At 37.9% G+C, this 16,615-nt stretch overlaps 2 protein-coding genes across 2 annotated transcripts in view; one reads left to right on the top strand and one right to left on the bottom strand.

Moving 5' to 3' along the window:
* The first annotated feature begins 96 nt into the window (after positions 1–96).
* On the top strand, positions 97–8,379 carry LOC124164385 (heat shock protein 60A). Its single transcript, XM_046541704.1, has 10 exons — positions 97–209; positions 498–665; positions 745–997; positions 1,088–1,236; positions 1,493–1,616; positions 1,698–1,866; positions 1,965–2,172; positions 2,882–3,194; positions 4,919–5,097; positions 7,595–8,379. Exons 2-10 carry the CDS (start codon positions 498–500, stop codon positions 7,748–7,750), a joined length of 1,719 nt encoding a protein of 572 aa, XP_046397660.1. The 5' UTR covers positions 97–209; the 3' UTR covers positions 7,751–8,379.
* LOC124164383 (exosome component 10) overlaps positions 7,780–16,615 on the bottom strand; it is a 29,485-nt gene continuing 20,649 nt past the window's right edge. Inside the window, exons 14-16 of the mRNA XM_046541698.1 lie at positions 13,619–13,723; positions 11,458–11,868; positions 7,780–8,471 (exon numbers count right to left, since the gene is read on the bottom strand). Of these exons, the coding sequence (XP_046397654.1) occupies positions 8,394–8,471; positions 11,458–11,868; positions 13,619–13,723 (594 nt within the window). The 3' untranslated portion in view covers positions 7,780–8,393. The remainder of the gene's footprint in view (positions 8,472–11,457; positions 11,869–13,618; positions 13,724–16,615) is intronic.

Genomic DNA, 16,615 nt, shown 5'->3' with positions numbered 1-16,615 from the left:
CTCTATTTATATGCGCCAAGCGATATGAATATCATGATTATTTGACTAAAAATGCATAGTAAATAGTACTATCCTCACTCCAGGGCGTCGAAAATTACGATAGCTCGTTCCCCATGTGCATGCCGTTGCCGACTCTTTCGCATTGAAGGCCGTCTTTCCGGTTGATCCTCTGTTCATTGATCACGCAGTGTGAAACACCTCCTGACGAGGTAGGATCATAGTGTGATTATTTCATAAAATGAAACCATTTAGTTAATTTTATTCAAGTACTTAATGTGTGATTGTGTTTATTTAAACCTATTCTAATTGCTTAAACCATTTATGAACGCTTTCATTGTTGGAGGCATGGTAATGAATGTTGAGCTGCACGGCGCCGTGTGTGCGCTTCATCATTAGAGCTGAAATTGTAGTTCGATCAGTTAGATTATTTTTGTATCATCATTATCTGAACTTGTATTATTATTCATCCGTTAGCCTAATCGTTTTTTTGATCGTAGATGTATCGGCTTCCAAGTGTTCTGCGGCTCTCTGCTGCACGCCACATTAGCCCGTCTCTGGTGCGGCACTTGGCCAAAGATGTTCGATTCGGCCCTGATGTTAGAGCGTTGATGCTTCAAGGTGTGGATATACTGGCCGATGCTGTTGCTGTGACAATGGGACCCAAGGTATCTATCAATGCCTGTGAGACTATCAAGTCAATGTTTCCTGATTCTGGTGGAGATTAACCCTGTAATGTTAATTTAGGGTAGGAATGTAATTTTGGAACAATCGTGGGGAAGTCCTAAAATTACAAAGGATGGTGTTACTGTGGCGAAAGGAATTGAGTTGAAGGATAAATTCCAAAATGTCGGTGCTAAACTGGTGCAAGATGTTGCGAACAATACAAATGAAGAGGCTGGCGATGGTACAACTACAGCCACTGTGTTGGCTAGAGCTATTGCTCGAGAAGGATTCGATAAAATCAGCAAGGGAGCCAATCCGATTGAAATCCGAAGGGGTGAGTAGTAGTACACTATGTCGTACATAGTATGTGACTTACGTTAGTGAGGACATTGAAGTGATTTCATTTGTTATTATCTTTTCACAGGCGTGATGATGGCTGTCGATGCTGTCATTGATCATTTGAAAACGCTATCCAAGCCGGTAACTACACCGGAGGAGATAGCACAAGTCGCAACAATTTCTGCGAATGGTGATAAACAAATTGGGGATTTGATATCTGCTGCAATGAAAAAGGTGAGAATTTCATTTCTACTCGTGAACTCTTCGCGAGACAACCCTCGAAGTATATTATAATTTTTTCTCTGCTCTTTATGTGTACCCATCGTTGATGGGTAGATGTTTGAAAGAACCGAGTTGGGTCCTGATGTATTTATTAATTGTTTAGTCGAAATTCTCAGCATTAAGAGGGCAAAAACTTCCTTGTTTAAGCATTTGCACTCCCGTTTCTTGGTTTTCTATGGTATTGATTTTCGCTTTATTCTGATTAAAGGTTGGGAAGGAGGGGGTGATAACCGTGAAGGATGGGAAAACCTTGCACGATGAATTAGAAGTCATCGAAGGGATGAAGTTTGACAGGGGTTACATATCCCCATATTTCATCAATACTGCAAAAGGTATGTATTACGGGTTCTTGGTGAAGACATAATCTTGTGAATAGTAATTCCTTACGTTGATCCTAAATTATTATTTTTCAGGAGCTAAGGTTGAGTTTCAGGATTGCTTGTTGTTATTCAGCGAGAAGAAAATATCCAGTGTGCAATCTATCATCCCTGCATTAGAGTTGGCAAATTCACAAAGGAAACCATTGGTAATTGTTGCAGAAGATATTGATGGGGAAGCTCTCAGTACATTAGTCGTTAATAGGTAATAAGAAATGCAGAATTTTGTGATGATTTCCTGGGCAGTAAATGCCATTATATATTTTTAAATCTGAAAATGCAATGAATTAATGTCTTTGCTAGGCTGAAGATTGGCCTGCAGGTTGCTGCCGTGAAAGCACCAGGGTTTGGAGACAATAGAAAGAGCACTTTGACAGACATGGCAATAGCTACTGGAGGAATAGTATTTGGAGATGAGGCTAACACACTTAAGTTGGAAGATGTGCAGTTGGCTGATTTGGGCCAGGTCGGAGAAGTTACAATTACCAAGGATGATACATTGTTCCTGAAGGTACGTCAATGCAAGTCTAATAACTTAGCAGCACATCGCATTGTTAGCTTAATGCAGCACGCATTTAGTACAGGCTTCTACTTAAAGGAGTAATTTCTCATTGGGCTATTGAAACTGTCATTAAGCATGTTAAATTTCTTCTTGATGGGAATAATGTGGGACAATCTTATGGCCTTTCTGAACATGAATGGTGATGTAGGTTAACTTAGTGACTACTCTGCGGGGAAATTTGTCAGGAAAGTTCTTTTATTTTTGGGAGTATGGATTAGAAACTTAAAAAGGTAGGAATTTGTTAAGGGTGGTTTTTTCTTCCTCCACAAACACTGGTATATCTATGGTACATGATTATCCCACTTGCAATATTGATTTCTGATGATTGCTCATAACTGTTGAAGTTATTTTATGACATCACTTTATCTAAATCTTTACTTCTCTTGATCACATTTCTATCAACTGTGAAGTATTCCTAGAAGTATATAAATGCTTGGAATAGGTTAGGGAATTTTATCTTGATAGACGAGAGGCAACATTGCTTAAGCCTGGCCGATTTTTTGAATTTTGTGTATTTTTATATATTTTATTAGTTTATGTATTGAGAGATGTGCTCAATGTAACTTTTTATCCTTTTTTTAATTGAAAGAGACACCTTCATATATTAATGTGGAAATGTGTATGCCTTATCTTAACTAATTTGATCCATATTCAATAGGGTAAGGGTAAAAAGGAAGATATTGACCGTCGTGCTGAGCAGATTCGTGATCAAATAGATAATACCACTTCAGAATATGAAAAGGAAAAGCTGCAGGAACGTTTGGCTCGTCTTGCATCAGGAGTGGCTCTTCTCAAAGTTGGTGGCTCCAGTGAAGTGGAAGTGAATGAGAAGAAGGACCGCGTGAATGATGCTCTGAATGCCACTAGAGCTGCCGTAGAGGAGGGTATTGTTCCTGGTGGTGGTACAGCATTGATTCGTTGCATCCCTGCCTTAGCCAAACTCAGTGCCTCCAATGAAGACCAGAAGACAGGTAAAAGTGATGAAGCTGTCGCTTTTTTCTCCCTTCCCAATTACTCTTCCTGTCATTCCATTCCATATCATCACAGCTCCCAACCCATCCGTCTCAGATTTGCTTGAAATTTGTTAGGAAGTTAAAGCACATGAAATTGTACCCATACACAAAATTTTAACCCTCGCCTCTACACAAAATTCATACAGCAGGGTTGCAAACATGACAAAAAATGCAAAATTTTCCCTCGCATGCTTTACAAAAATAAATCGTAAGTTAGCTAATAATTGTGGAAGAATCTGCCTGTTGGTCTCATTTTAAAGCAAAAGGGACATAGTTTCTGTAAAAAATGTTAGATTTTTAAGATTCCGATTTTTTTATACCGAGGTCACTAGGTGTGACCTTTGACCTTGAGTATCTAAGAAAAAGTATCTTAAATTTTATTGGGGAAAAAATATGTTAAACAGTTCAAAATTCTATATTTGGTATAAATTTCATTTTGGGATGGCTTTAGGAACAGGAGTGAAAAAAAATCGGGAAAACATCATACTTCACATTCAATGGAAAACCTCAGCATTTATGTATAGAAATTACCTGAGGATACACACATGATGGTGATGGCCCTTAGGGATGTAAGAAACTGACCAAAACTTCCTGTGAGGCTACATTCACATTCATGACACAACCTAACCACCACGCATCAATATAGACACAAGTCACAAAACCTTTAATTTCTTCAAGAGACATGTTTCTTGTGGAATATTTGTTTCATGCACTTCACTAGTTGTCTGTTGAGAACTTCTTTATTATTTATTCATTTCTTGGTCCAGGAATGAAAGTATGAAATGTTTGAGTTACAGGTATTGGTCTTGCTTTTCCATGTCGAGTGTGTAGCATCCTCCCATTTTCCATTATTTCTTTTTGACACACACAAATGAAGTTCATATTCTCAAAATTCTCTTGCCCAGACAAACAATTGTTTTGGAGTCATAATTTGATCGGTGTAGATATGCTGTGAGCTAGCCACATTAAAGTTCAAGATATTTGGCACCTTATGAATTTTGTATGCCTTGATATGTGAAATACAACACTTGGAGCTTAGACCTCAGGAACCTCTGCAGGGTATTCGGCTCCTACTGATACAGCATGATTTTTTAAAATTAATTTTTACCCCTTTTTGCTATGATGAATGAAGGCATATATGATATTTTTGTTGAGCTAATAGTTGCAGTTTACCTGTTAAAATTGTAAAAAATGACTAATAACTTCAGGCTTTACTTTGTGAAACCTCTCCATACTGGAAGTAAGGAAAGAAAACTTTGTAAGGTTCACTGTTATTTAATTATGGGCACGACGTGGGTTTCGTAACTTGGTTACATCGTCAGGTGACTGATCTTGATTGCATCATACACTAAGTACACAAATGTCAGTGAGGACATCTATCAGAAAGGAAAAGGACTGGTTGAAAGGGTGGGGGTGAGGGTTAAACACGGAATGGAATAGTGAGAGGGGGTTTCCAAGTTACGAAACCCGGGTCGTGCCCACAATTAAATACATAACAGTGAACCTTACAAAGTTTTATTTCCTTACTTCCAGTTTAAAAAATGACTTTTGGTGACCCTTTCAAGTTCTCCATTCACTTTTTTTTGAGCATAAGTATTATCTTACCACACATTTTAAGGCCTATTTTTGTATTTAACAGGGAGAACTCTAGATATAACCTTGTAATTGAAATTTTGTTGTAGGAATAAATATCATCATGAAAGCTCTGAGAATGCCGTGCATGCAGATAGCCAAGAATGCTGGTATTGATGGATCTGTAGTGGTGTCTAAGGTGGAGGAAGCTGGAGGTGAACAAGGCTATGACGCACTCAATGACCAATATGTTAATATGATTGAAATGGGAATTATTGACCCAACTAAGGTGAGTACAGGTATTTCGGATTGGGAGATAATGCGAGAATAACTTGTACCAGTAGAGTATCAAAATGAAAACTTCTTGACTGGATTGTTTGAATTCGGAAAACTCCCCATATCATGTGATATTCTTGCTTGGATAGGTCATGGATATTTAGATGGTGGATGTATTAGAAGTTTCTTCCACAAGATCATCTACCAACATTATTAGTTCATTTATGATCTACCACCATTTATACATTGTCAGGAAAACGTACTAAGGAGGAACGTACTAACCAAGTTCCACTGTATTCAAAAGTTGAAGTAATAAGAAATAGCTTTCTGCCGAACGATAAGTGCTAGGTCGAACTGAACTGGGGATCAGGTTGGTGTGGTGGCTAAAGTGTTGGCTTCCCACCCAGCGGGCTCCGGTTCAAATCCCGGCAGTGGCAGAGAATTTTCAGAGACTGCCCGATCCCTGCTTCAGTGTTGTGTGGAGGACATTTCAAGCGCAACACTCCATCCGTCAGATGGGACAAAGCCGTGGTCCCCTTGGCACCTTCCGTTAGGAGCAGGCTAATGCCGACGGCGGGTTTCTCTCCACCCTTCCCTCATGGTGCAAATGACCTTGGGTGTCAGTTGCCTCCTCGAAATACCATACCATATCTAACTGAACTCTGGTAGTAAAATTACTCACAAAACACTTACCTTACATCTGCCATGAAGCTATTTAGGCAGCTGGTGGGGTGGTATGTAGATATTTATAAAAGTGTCTGAAATTGAAGTAAATTTTAAAAAATGTTTCCTGAAGTTTCAGTTATAAATTTAGGAATGCAAACAGCAAGATGTGCCTTCTATGAACTTACTGTTTTGTTTTTCATCTATATTTCTTTATTACTAAAGTAAAAACAAACTGACTTTCTCCTAGCCCCAAGTGGGTTAGTGGACCATGATAAGTACTACTAATTGAAGGATAGGCATTTATTTAATCTATGCTTGATGGTGCTGGTCCGGTTTAATACATTCACATCCATCCCCTGGGATTTAAATAGACCCCAAGCACAGCTGACTTTTAAAGAATTTGAACACATTTGTAGTGTGTTTAAGTGAAGCATTTAATGGAGTATTTGTTGACCGATTTTGACCAAATTTTGATATATTAGAGTTAGCTGCTCTTACATTTGGTTGAAGTATAAGTTTTTCTAAAGGCCATTTTACACAGGGCACAGAAATGTGCAGGTTAGAGCTGCATTAATTTCTAAAATGGTGTGGAATAGGGTGGTTTCCTATTATTTTTTTATTGCCTTAATCGAAAGATTATTACTCCTGGAGTACGTATTTCACGCTTTTAGATTTTTAAATGACAACATCTATTTTTCGCGATTAAATGAAAAGTGAAAAATTTCAAGCGCGCGAAAACGCGACGCGTTAGTAGGAATGATGGGAAATCTCTCCGTACGTCGTATTTCTCTTTCCCCCTCCGCCCGGTAAGGTGACCTTGAGGCGAGGCTTGGCGCTGATACATCGCAGGCTGCCAGCGGGTAGCCTAGTGCCCTGCCGCCTGGTAGCGCTTGGCTTAAATAAGGATTATTAATACCTTATCAAACGAGGAAAACTTTCCGACCTTAGCCAGTTTTAATAAGTGATTATTAAGACATGTTTCCCTGAGCTCTGCGCCTCATGCATGCTTTGGTAACCTCAGACGACGTATAACTCCTATCTTCTCCTATAGAAACTAGGTCCCTGTGACGTCACGTGGAGTGGCATCGCATGGGCGCCAATCTGGCCCTTTTCAAATGAGGATAAAAATGGACCATTGCCATTCGTCTACACCGGCATTTATAAAACGAAATAATTTGTATATTATGAATACACTAATGGTGGGTAACGAATCGCAATTATTGCCTTTTGTTTTCTTTGATGAAGGAAACTACCCTATTGCGCGAATGCATGAACGAAAGTAGGACAGGGGCTATTTTGCCATCTCGCATGTGTTCTAGTGATTCACCTCTTTACACGACACAATTTTGATTGTGCCTTCGCACGTACATCAGATTGCGCAGTTCCGAGTACCATGTAATACGGCCTTAAGGAATTTTTCTGAATAGCCACCAGATGGCAGCTACTATCAGGTATACTACCTGGCTGAATACTCAAAAAAAACTCATAAGATAGCAGCAGGGTCAACTGATAGATATCACTATGCATTCTGCATACCAGTATGCTTATGGATGTGTATGGGTTAAAATAGCTTGGAAGCCTATGTTTCCCTTATCAACTTAGCTCATTCACAAAACTAACTTTGGTGTCCTGTAATAAATAACTACTTGATGTATATCTTGTCAAAGTATTTTTTCATCATTGTTGAGGTACTCATTATATTGAACTTTAGAATTGACTTGATGTGGAATGACTATTATTAAATATTATTGCTGCCCTTCATTAGCTGCTTGTGAAATTACAAAATTAAGAGTTCTGGTATGACTTTCTGTAGAATGCATAATGATTACTGTGTAACCTTTCAGGTTGTGAGGACAGCTCTCACAGATGCAGCTGGAGTGGCATCATTGTTGACCACGGCTGAAGCTGTCGTCACTGAGATTCCCAAGGAAGAGAAGATGCCTGCCATGGGCGGTGGAATGGGGGGAATGGGTGGTATGGGAGGAATGGACATGATGTAAAAAATCTTAGGAAAGTTTTTTGTTGCCACTAAACATCAACTCCAGTGAAAGCGGATTAGATTCAGTTACGTTTTTCAACAGAGAAGCCTTGGTTGGATCATGGTCCGTAGATGGTGCTGAATATGAGTTGAATGCATGTTACTGCAAAGAAAGTGATAAATTCTTCCCACCATAGACTGCATTGGGAAGAGTGATCCTTAGACTTCAAAAAGTTAGATGTGTTTTTCAGTTTTCACACATTTCTCAATTAGTCCCTTGCCAACATAGTCTTCAGTAGTTTGAGGAAAAGAGTTTCATGTAGGCCCTGGGTAGAGCTGGGGCCAAAGGAGCATTTATTCATTCCAGTTGAGTGTGTGTGAAGTTGGAAGTGTGTGAAAATGTTTTGCAGCTTTTTTTTACTCCCATGTAGTTTAAATTTTAGTCAGATTTTTTTACTGCCTGTGTTTGAGTTTTGTTTCATAATGTGGCTATCCCATTCATCGTTACATCTCTATTATTAGTTCTTCATGTTGAAGTTGTGACCTCGTACAGATTTCATGCAAATCATATATAATACCCAGGAAATGGGAAGTTATGTTAAACTAGAAATTTGTTAATAAAACTTTGTGTAAATAAATTTATTTACAGTATTCTTTTATACAAATCATCTTCTTGGCTGGCTTTTCTTGTAAGTCATACTCTGGTTGTGTTGCCTTCCTTTCCATTTAAACTTACTTTTAACCTGAAAAAGGAAATGAAAAAAAAATAATTAGAGCCCCAATCGAGCAGTAATTTTGTTAAGTCAGTTAAAAAAACTAGCTGTGACAACATTATGCTAAAGCAAAAGCTGCACTCAGATCAGTAGCATCCGTTGGAAGTTTGCGATACTACATATATCGATTGTTAAGTTCTAACAACATGTATCTCAAAGTAGCAACTTTTCAGGAGAGCAACAAAATGATTAAAATTTTTTACTTGTACACTGTAATTAAAAACCAAAAGTTCATAAAACTGAAAAAGAAGCATTCATTTCCAAGCAAAGAGTTGTTTTTTTGTTGGTATTTCATTTTTCAATGTTATTACAAGTTGTTTCAGATACCTGTCTCAAACCGGCTGAATTTGAGATATGTATTGTTAGAACTTAGCTATCGATATGGTCTATGGAGCAAAAGACAGCTCCTACAGAAAAGATTTTATGCGGGGCTAATGCACATTAGCAGACATTCTGTTCTCAGTAAACAGTTGCAACAGAAAAAAATTTATATGGGGCCAATCCACGGTAGCCTATTCAGTAGCTTCAATAGAGAAGGTATTATTTTCAAGAAACCCTAGGTTGCTATTGATATAGTACTCTCCAGGTAATAGCACTTAGTACGGGGGACTTAGGAGGCTTCAGTCTCCCCTACCTCCCCAAATGGTGACTACCAGCAACACTTCTGCAGAGGAGACCACTCAGATACCCTATTTTTTGATAGAGTAATACATATGCATTTAACTCTCAGCATTACGCTAACAAAATATATAATATTCTTCATCTCCTGTTACTACCGTGTCGGTTGCTGTGGTGATGACAACAGATCCAGCCTGAAGACGCTGCAAGTATTGCTAGTGAAACTAATCATAGCCACAGCAACCAACAAGGTGGTAAACATAAGTGAAGTACATTAATGCACACAGCAGAAACTACCATTCTCAGGATGAAATGTATATGTACCTGACTTCATGGTAATACAAATACAACATAGGTCGCTCCCGTGACCAAAATGAGACATGTTCTGCACATGACATCATAAGTAATATTCACGCAAAAGGTAAACACAAATGTAGATAAATGAACAAAGAAGTATGGAAGACTTGACCACTGCCTCTGAAGTTGCACATGAAAGTTCAGATAATTTAGTTTATAATGTCAGAATTGCATCAGGGCACAACCTATGGTAGAGCTAAAAGAGTTTAAAAAAATTTAATCATTGTAGTGGACTAAAGTGCACACTTTGAGAAAGAAATCCTTAACAACAGTGAAAATAAACCACTGTGATGTCGTATAATTAAAGTCCGAGATATTAGAACTGGAGTTTATTATCGTTTTGTGTTGATTGTTAAGACTTGATGATTAATTAATCATAATTAGATTAAACCCTGTGGGGTTAATGATATCTTGGTGAAGTTGAGGGTGCCAAGCCCAAGGACTTATTAAATGCTGAGAAATGCCCCTTATAGGCTCTGCCAGCGAATCAAACCACAGCATCCTCGTCGCACCCCCTAGGTAACGCTGATCATGGAATGGTGAAAGGCAAGTTTCTGGCACCTTAAAACCGGATCAACTTGGCTAAGGGAGTAATCCCTGACAGAAAATCCAAGGTCCTCCAATGTAGCGGGGGTTGGGCGTGAGGCCGAGCACCTCATCTTGGGAAAAAAACGTTATGGAAACCGTACAAAAGCTTCCGATGGATAGGAATAATGGATTACGATTACAAAAATGGAAACCGAAAAGGAACACAAACAAGGATATCATATTTGCAAATTGGAATGTTAGGACAATGCTAAAGCCTGGGAAGATGAAATAAAATCCTCAGGAATTAAATAAATTTAGAATTGATGTGGTAGCACTCCAGGAAATAAGGCAGCAAGGATAAGGGTGCATAGACACACCTGATTTCAGCCTCCTCTACAGCGGGCCTGAGATAAGGACAGGGAAGTTTGGAACCGAATAATAATTAATGCCAAAATGAGGAAAAGCCTGTTAAACTTTGAACCCATCAATGAAAGACTTCTGAAAGCAAGATTTAAAGGTAGATTTAGAAGTATTACCCTAATATAACAGAAAATAATTACCCTAACGGAAGACAAAGATGAACTTGAGAAAGACCAATTCTATGACGGATTAGAGAGTCTAATGCAAAAGTAGGGCAGGGTTCTCACTGCTCCAAAAATGCAGGATGCTACTCACTACATCAGACTAGCAATAAGAATGGCGTTCTCCTTGAACAATTTGCCTCAAGAAATAACTTGGTAATTAAAGAGTACCTGTTTCCCACACAAAAGAATCCTATAGACCATGTTCTGACTAAAGGCAAACATTCATCATCAATCATAGATTATGCAGTTGCTGAGGGCCAAATTGTGACTCTGATCACTTTCTAGTTAGAGCCAAGTGAGGGAAAGGGAAGTCGCGTGCGTAATTCTTTGAGAAACTTGAAGATCCTTAGATAAAATTGAGATCAGAATTATCTTCAATACTGAGGTTGTTCTGCTCAAAGTCAAAAGACAACTGCGTAAAATCAAGATTAGTGGCCTCTTTGGGGCTGGGGTTATGCTGCACGAAATTAAAAAAACTGCGTAAAATCAAGAAAAGATGTAAAATCGAAGTTTCACCATTGCAATTCCCTATACTTTCCGGCCGGACTTGAGTGTCGCTGCGTATAAACAAGACTTGATGTAAAATCAAAGTGCGTAAATTCAAAGTTTTACTGAACACTCTCTTTCCCTTGAGAAAGTAAATGGCTGGCTGTTAAGCCATTGATATGCACCGGTTGATACAAAATTGTACAATATGTCCAATGATGTCATCATTACATGTGCAATGACCTACCTTGTATTAGTGGTATGTACAATTTAATGAAATATGTAACAAGTATGCTATTAAGTACAATACATACTTACTTATGGGGGTTCCAAAAAAAAACATGCAAAGGATCGTTTAAAATGATTAAAAAATCATAGTATACCTTGGCACAGAACTTCTCTTTTTTCTTCAAGGCATCGTCTTTATTATTACTCCTACTTCCTCCCTGAAAACGATTAAAGTCCACCATGGAATAATCAAACTTATTTGAAGAGGATGACGGCTGCTCTTCCTTGATGACCTTTTCCTTCTTTGGGGCCTCCACCTTCACATGAGGATTAGTTTTCTGGATTTTAGCTGGCGATTCACCATCCGAAGCTTCCAAAGCAGCTTCAACATGGTGATTGTTATCCACCATTCTTTTCTGAGGAAACCCTGATTTCTCTTGTTTGACTGCAAGGGATTTATGGATTTTGGCTGGTGATTCACCATCTGAGTTATCTGAGATCTCAACCATCTCACTTGGAGCAACCTCCGAGTGATTATTTTTGCCCCGCTTCCTCTTCTTAGGAATCTGCAAAGAGTAAAGATTTATGAGACATATCCTATTTATAACAACATATCATATTTATAAGAATTGCAATTAAGTCACAAATTTAAAAGGTTTTACCTCAGAGAAGTGGAATTTCTCGAGATTGGTTCCAGAATGGAAAAAAATCTCATCACTTACAACTATTAGGAGGATACCTAATTACGAGCTAGAATAAATTTCAAACACTTCAAGCAATTATGCACTGTCCTTACTAGCTTTTTCACATATTTTATGTTTATTCCTCACATATGGGGATGATTATTATATTTAGCCTTCACTGAGCAAAATATTACATTTCATATCAATGTATTTAGTAGCTTGATGTTTTCTAGAGCTCAAGAAAAAAATATAAATATGTACTCTTAGCAAGTAATACCAACTTTACTTGTCTCAAGTCACTAGGCGTGGTTTAAAACATTGAAGAACTGGGAGCAGGGCTTCAAGAAGTTTTGATTTGATGGCAAGAGTTTATGCTGACACAAACTGTCCAAAAAAGCTCTAAGCTGATGGATTCGACAGAAAGCTGGCTCAACCATAATCTCTACAATCACTTATTTTGTAAGTTTTCAAACACATTGTAACCAAATAAAAGCAATTCTAAGTGCTTCTAATTTAAGTATTCTTTTAGGGTAGTTATTGTTCTTGATAAATTGTTGTCCATTTTGCAGTCAGGTCAGGCCCTCAATTATTGCTAACATGACATAAGTCCATTGGTATAGTTGCCAGCGAGGTATTTGCGAAGAATGCCACAGACCAATCTAACAGAACCTACTTCTACCTCACTACTAGTAATGGGTGATTTTTATTTTAAAATTACGTAAATATTTTCCCCAAGTGGCAGAGAAGAGATAAAATAGAAGAACATTTTCATCAATTAACCTTAGTGTGAGAAGAGTGAATATGAAAAATTAACTTCAGCAAGTTAATATGTATCGGAATTTTTATAAAATGAAATTCACCCATTTCATTATATTTTCAATTATGATAGAGTTTGAGAAATAAACAGGACTGTATTTTACCATATTTTGATCTGGCACATAGAAACTTTTTGAGCTTAATCGATAGCTTTAATCTTTTGGCAGAAAATTTGATTAAATGTTGAAAACTGGAGCTATGAGTGTTGTGAAATAAAGTCAAGCAGTTTTAGTACCTAGTAGCAGCAAAAATAAAGTAGTGCCAAGTAAGCACTACCTGCTACGCCCACCCAGGACAACAACGAAATGCCCACGTTGGAGCAAAGCTCCACGAGCTCAACCATGATATTGAGCTATTTACAATGCCTCTGTAATTTTTCCCAGACTTCCAGTCCTGATTTTTATTTCCATGACTTCTTTGGCTAGTAAAAACCCATGTGGATCTGTTGAGGCAGTACTGTTACTCACGGAAGCACACTATCAGGAGTATGAAAGAGATTGCATACGTAACACTATGCTTGAAATTTTCCAGAAATAATTAATTTTAGAAAACGAGCTATTAGTCTAATTTAAGTATACCGGGACTAGCCACTGTGATAACTTTACGGGAGTCACCCGCAATGCACAAATTGTGCGAAAAATTGTCCGTATAGTCCACAAATTTCCACAGGGGAGAATGATGCCTTGGCTGGCTAAAGCACTCGGCCGGAAATCGAGGGATCCGGGTTTGAATCCCGGTGAAGGTGAATGAGCCATTAGTAACTAGGTACGACATAAGTGGGTTGATTGGTGACTTTTGAAGAAACTTGAGTACAAACCTGTTTGCTGAGAATTTCTTCTTGATTCTCCTTTTTGGGAATAGATTCAGTTGGTTTTTCAGGTCTCGACACATTAGTACTCAGTTGCAAAAAGTGTTCTTTTATCTAAAATAGAGGAATAGCATTTTAAATTCAATAACATACAAAGAGCTAATACATCACAACATTATAGTAAGCACTTAATTGCTAATGAAGAGATACAGCCATGCGTACCACACAAAAAAACAAACATTTTGAATGCAGATTATTTCATGCTGTGAAGTCTAAAAATGTGTTTTTTTTACTCTGAATTTCTTTTAAGTATTGCATAAAATGTGGAAAGAATCACAAGGCTTTTAATGCTCAATAAATTTTTCCTCACAGAATTTATATTACACCAGTTACTGCATAAGTGATAGTGAAACAATGTCCTGTATAGCGGTTAAAAATATTTGTTTGAATATTTTTTGCCTAAAAATGAGATTCGTAAAATTTCAGCACATCCTTGTAGCACTAATTGCCAGTCAATAATGTCCATAATTTACGTAAAACAAACATAATATTACTATTTATGCCATTATTCTGTTATTTTAGAGTGCTTCCCGGATTCATTGAGAGCTTTCTTCGCCAGTTCGCGATCTTTTTAGTGGCGATAACATGGTTGTACTCGTATGCTCCATGCAAGGCCTGGTTTCGAAAGCCACATATGATAGGCTGTGAGATCATGGATACAGAACAGTGATTTGCACAAATGCTTCAAAACCACTGCTCGACGTTGGAAACTACATAGTCAGGCACCACGCCATGTAGTGTGTTAGGTTGTGAATATTCCAGACAAAGTCGAGCCTCGCCACCTGTTGGCGATACCACACGCATTCGGGTTTTCGTTTTGTTTTTTTTTTTTTTTGTCACTCCGAGAACGTGAGTGAATTGTGCAGCCGTCCAGTGAACTTCGCAAGCGCATGGTTGGAGAGCAACCCAAGGAGAAGGAGCCATGTCGCGCCCCCGACAGGAACAGCAGCGGTGAGTGGTATGCGCCGGCCTGGCTCGACTTTGATTTAAACAATATACAGTACACATTTATAATCACGTTCGAAGGTGATCATAGTGGCTTCCATTTTACAAAGGGGATTCTAATGGAAATAATAAGCCTGGTGTATCCTAGCATTAATGCAGTAATTCCAGTGATTCCAGTGTCTGATTTAATGTTTTTAATAAGATCGTGGAAAATATTGAGCTAGAGTGAAAATTATGCACAGATAATCCGCAACACGGATATGCCGCAGCCGGATAATTGGGAGTCAGCTGTCTGTAATATAATTGACCACAGCTACAAGTCCAACAAATGAAAACTATGGGAAAGGCCAGCAGAAAAACATAAGTAAAAAAATATGGGAGTGAATATTATACAGGGTGGGAAAAAATTGAGACATGAAATTTTAACTCTAGATAGCTGATAACCGTAGGAATCAAAATTAATAATATGAGTTAGGCCGAAAATGCACCATTTTTTAAATATAGAAACTTAGAGCCAAGATCTCCGATTGGCTGCCAGTTTTCCCTGTTGTCAGATGCTCAGGACAACTAATAACTTTGAATGCTTTGTCTTTTTTTTATTTTTTCTTCATTTTGAATTTTGGTCTTACATCTTACATACTATAAGAGACCAGGCATAACTCATGTGTATAGACATGTGGGGTTATGAATACCATTGCATAAAACTTAGAAATTGCAGCATTAATAAATTTTTATCGATTATCACGGAAACTTTTCATGTTTGCATGCAGTATTTAATAGCTATGTATATGAAAAACATATAAAAATTTCATTATTCAGGGAAATAAACGCAGGCTAGCCATTAGCGTAGCGTTACTTAGTCACCCCCAAGTGCACATAAGGGAGAAAATTCCAACAAGGAAAATTAATTTCCCTTGACCAGAATTGGTACCTGGGTCTCCCACATCTGCACTATGTATTACAGCATTTACCAAATTACCATGGCAATATCTTCCTCGACAGAGTTTTGATTCACAAAAATAAAGTACAAATAGGTACTTAAAAGTTGTACTAACTAACAATCCAGTGCAGCCACTACATTACATAATCTAAGATGAACCTTCAACACATTTATTTAGACATCTTCAAATGTTTGGATCGTCCCACCTCGTCAAATAAAATACTTGTCTCAATGCATTGGCGGATCCAGGGGGGGGGCACAGGGGCACGTGCCCCCCCCAGACCCTCAAAAATATGCAAGATTTTTAATACGCTCCCATTATCATTGCATTCGTTTTGTATTACGAGGTATCCTTGTGCCCCACCCAGAACAAAATCCTGGATACGGCCTTGCTTGTGCCCCTCCCAGAAAAAAATCCTGGATCCGCCCCTGTCTCAATGAATGCCTTTAATGTGTCTTAAGAAAATGAATACTAGGTATATTTCTCCCTGATTGTTAGAAAAGTTTTGGTATAAATGCTTCTTGAGAGGTTCCACTTCCTGCAGAATGTTTTTCATATTTAGACTATTACCTCTCAAAATTTGTTTTATAACCTCCCCTCCCCACACGAGACAGTATTGCAAGTAACTTTTAGTCATCAGCACTTTACATCCATGTCATTTCCACGGTATTAAGATTTGAGGCTTATACTGAAGATCGGATTTAAGCTTAACTTCAGGAAAATAGTTATTTTCATCAATGTGTTTCAGTTTCTCCAATTTAAAATAACAATTTATTATTTAATTAATAATAATTTGTATTGCTAATTTATGAAATAAATACATACATTTTAAAAAGTCCTACTTTTAATGATCCAAAATTTTTACTGTTTCCAAAGACTTCATCAAGACACAATTTTACTACAGCACAGGCATTGACAATGAAGATTGAGGAAATTCTCCACCAGGAAGAAAGATTTGGTCCCAATCCAAGTGAAATGCAATTTTTCCATTGCAGTCAGACACATGAAAATAATAAATCCTGGCAATTTTATGAGTTTTCTAGAAAAATACTTTGAATTA

Source organism: Ischnura elegans, chromosome 8 (genome assembly GCF_921293095.1).
Source record: "Ischnura elegans chromosome 8, ioIscEleg1.1, whole genome shotgun sequence".
Taxonomy (NCBI): Eukaryota; Metazoa; Arthropoda; class Insecta; order Odonata; family Coenagrionidae; genus Ischnura; species Ischnura elegans.
Note: the sequence above shows the minus strand (reverse complement) of the source record. Positions and strands in the feature narration are given on the sequence as shown.

Coding starts and splice junctions, on each gene's coding strand:
- LOC124164385 (XM_046541704.1), top strand. CDS start 498: ATGTATCGGCTTCCAAGTGTTCTGCGGCTCTCTGCTGCACGCCACATT. Junction 666..744: donor CTGTGACAATGGGACCCAAG/GTATCTATCAAT, acceptor ATGTTAATTTAG/GGTAGGAATGTAATTTTGGA. Junction 1,617..1,697: donor TTTCATCAATACTGCAAAAG/GTATGTATTACG, acceptor ATTATTTTTCAG/GAGCTAAGGTTGAGTTTCAG.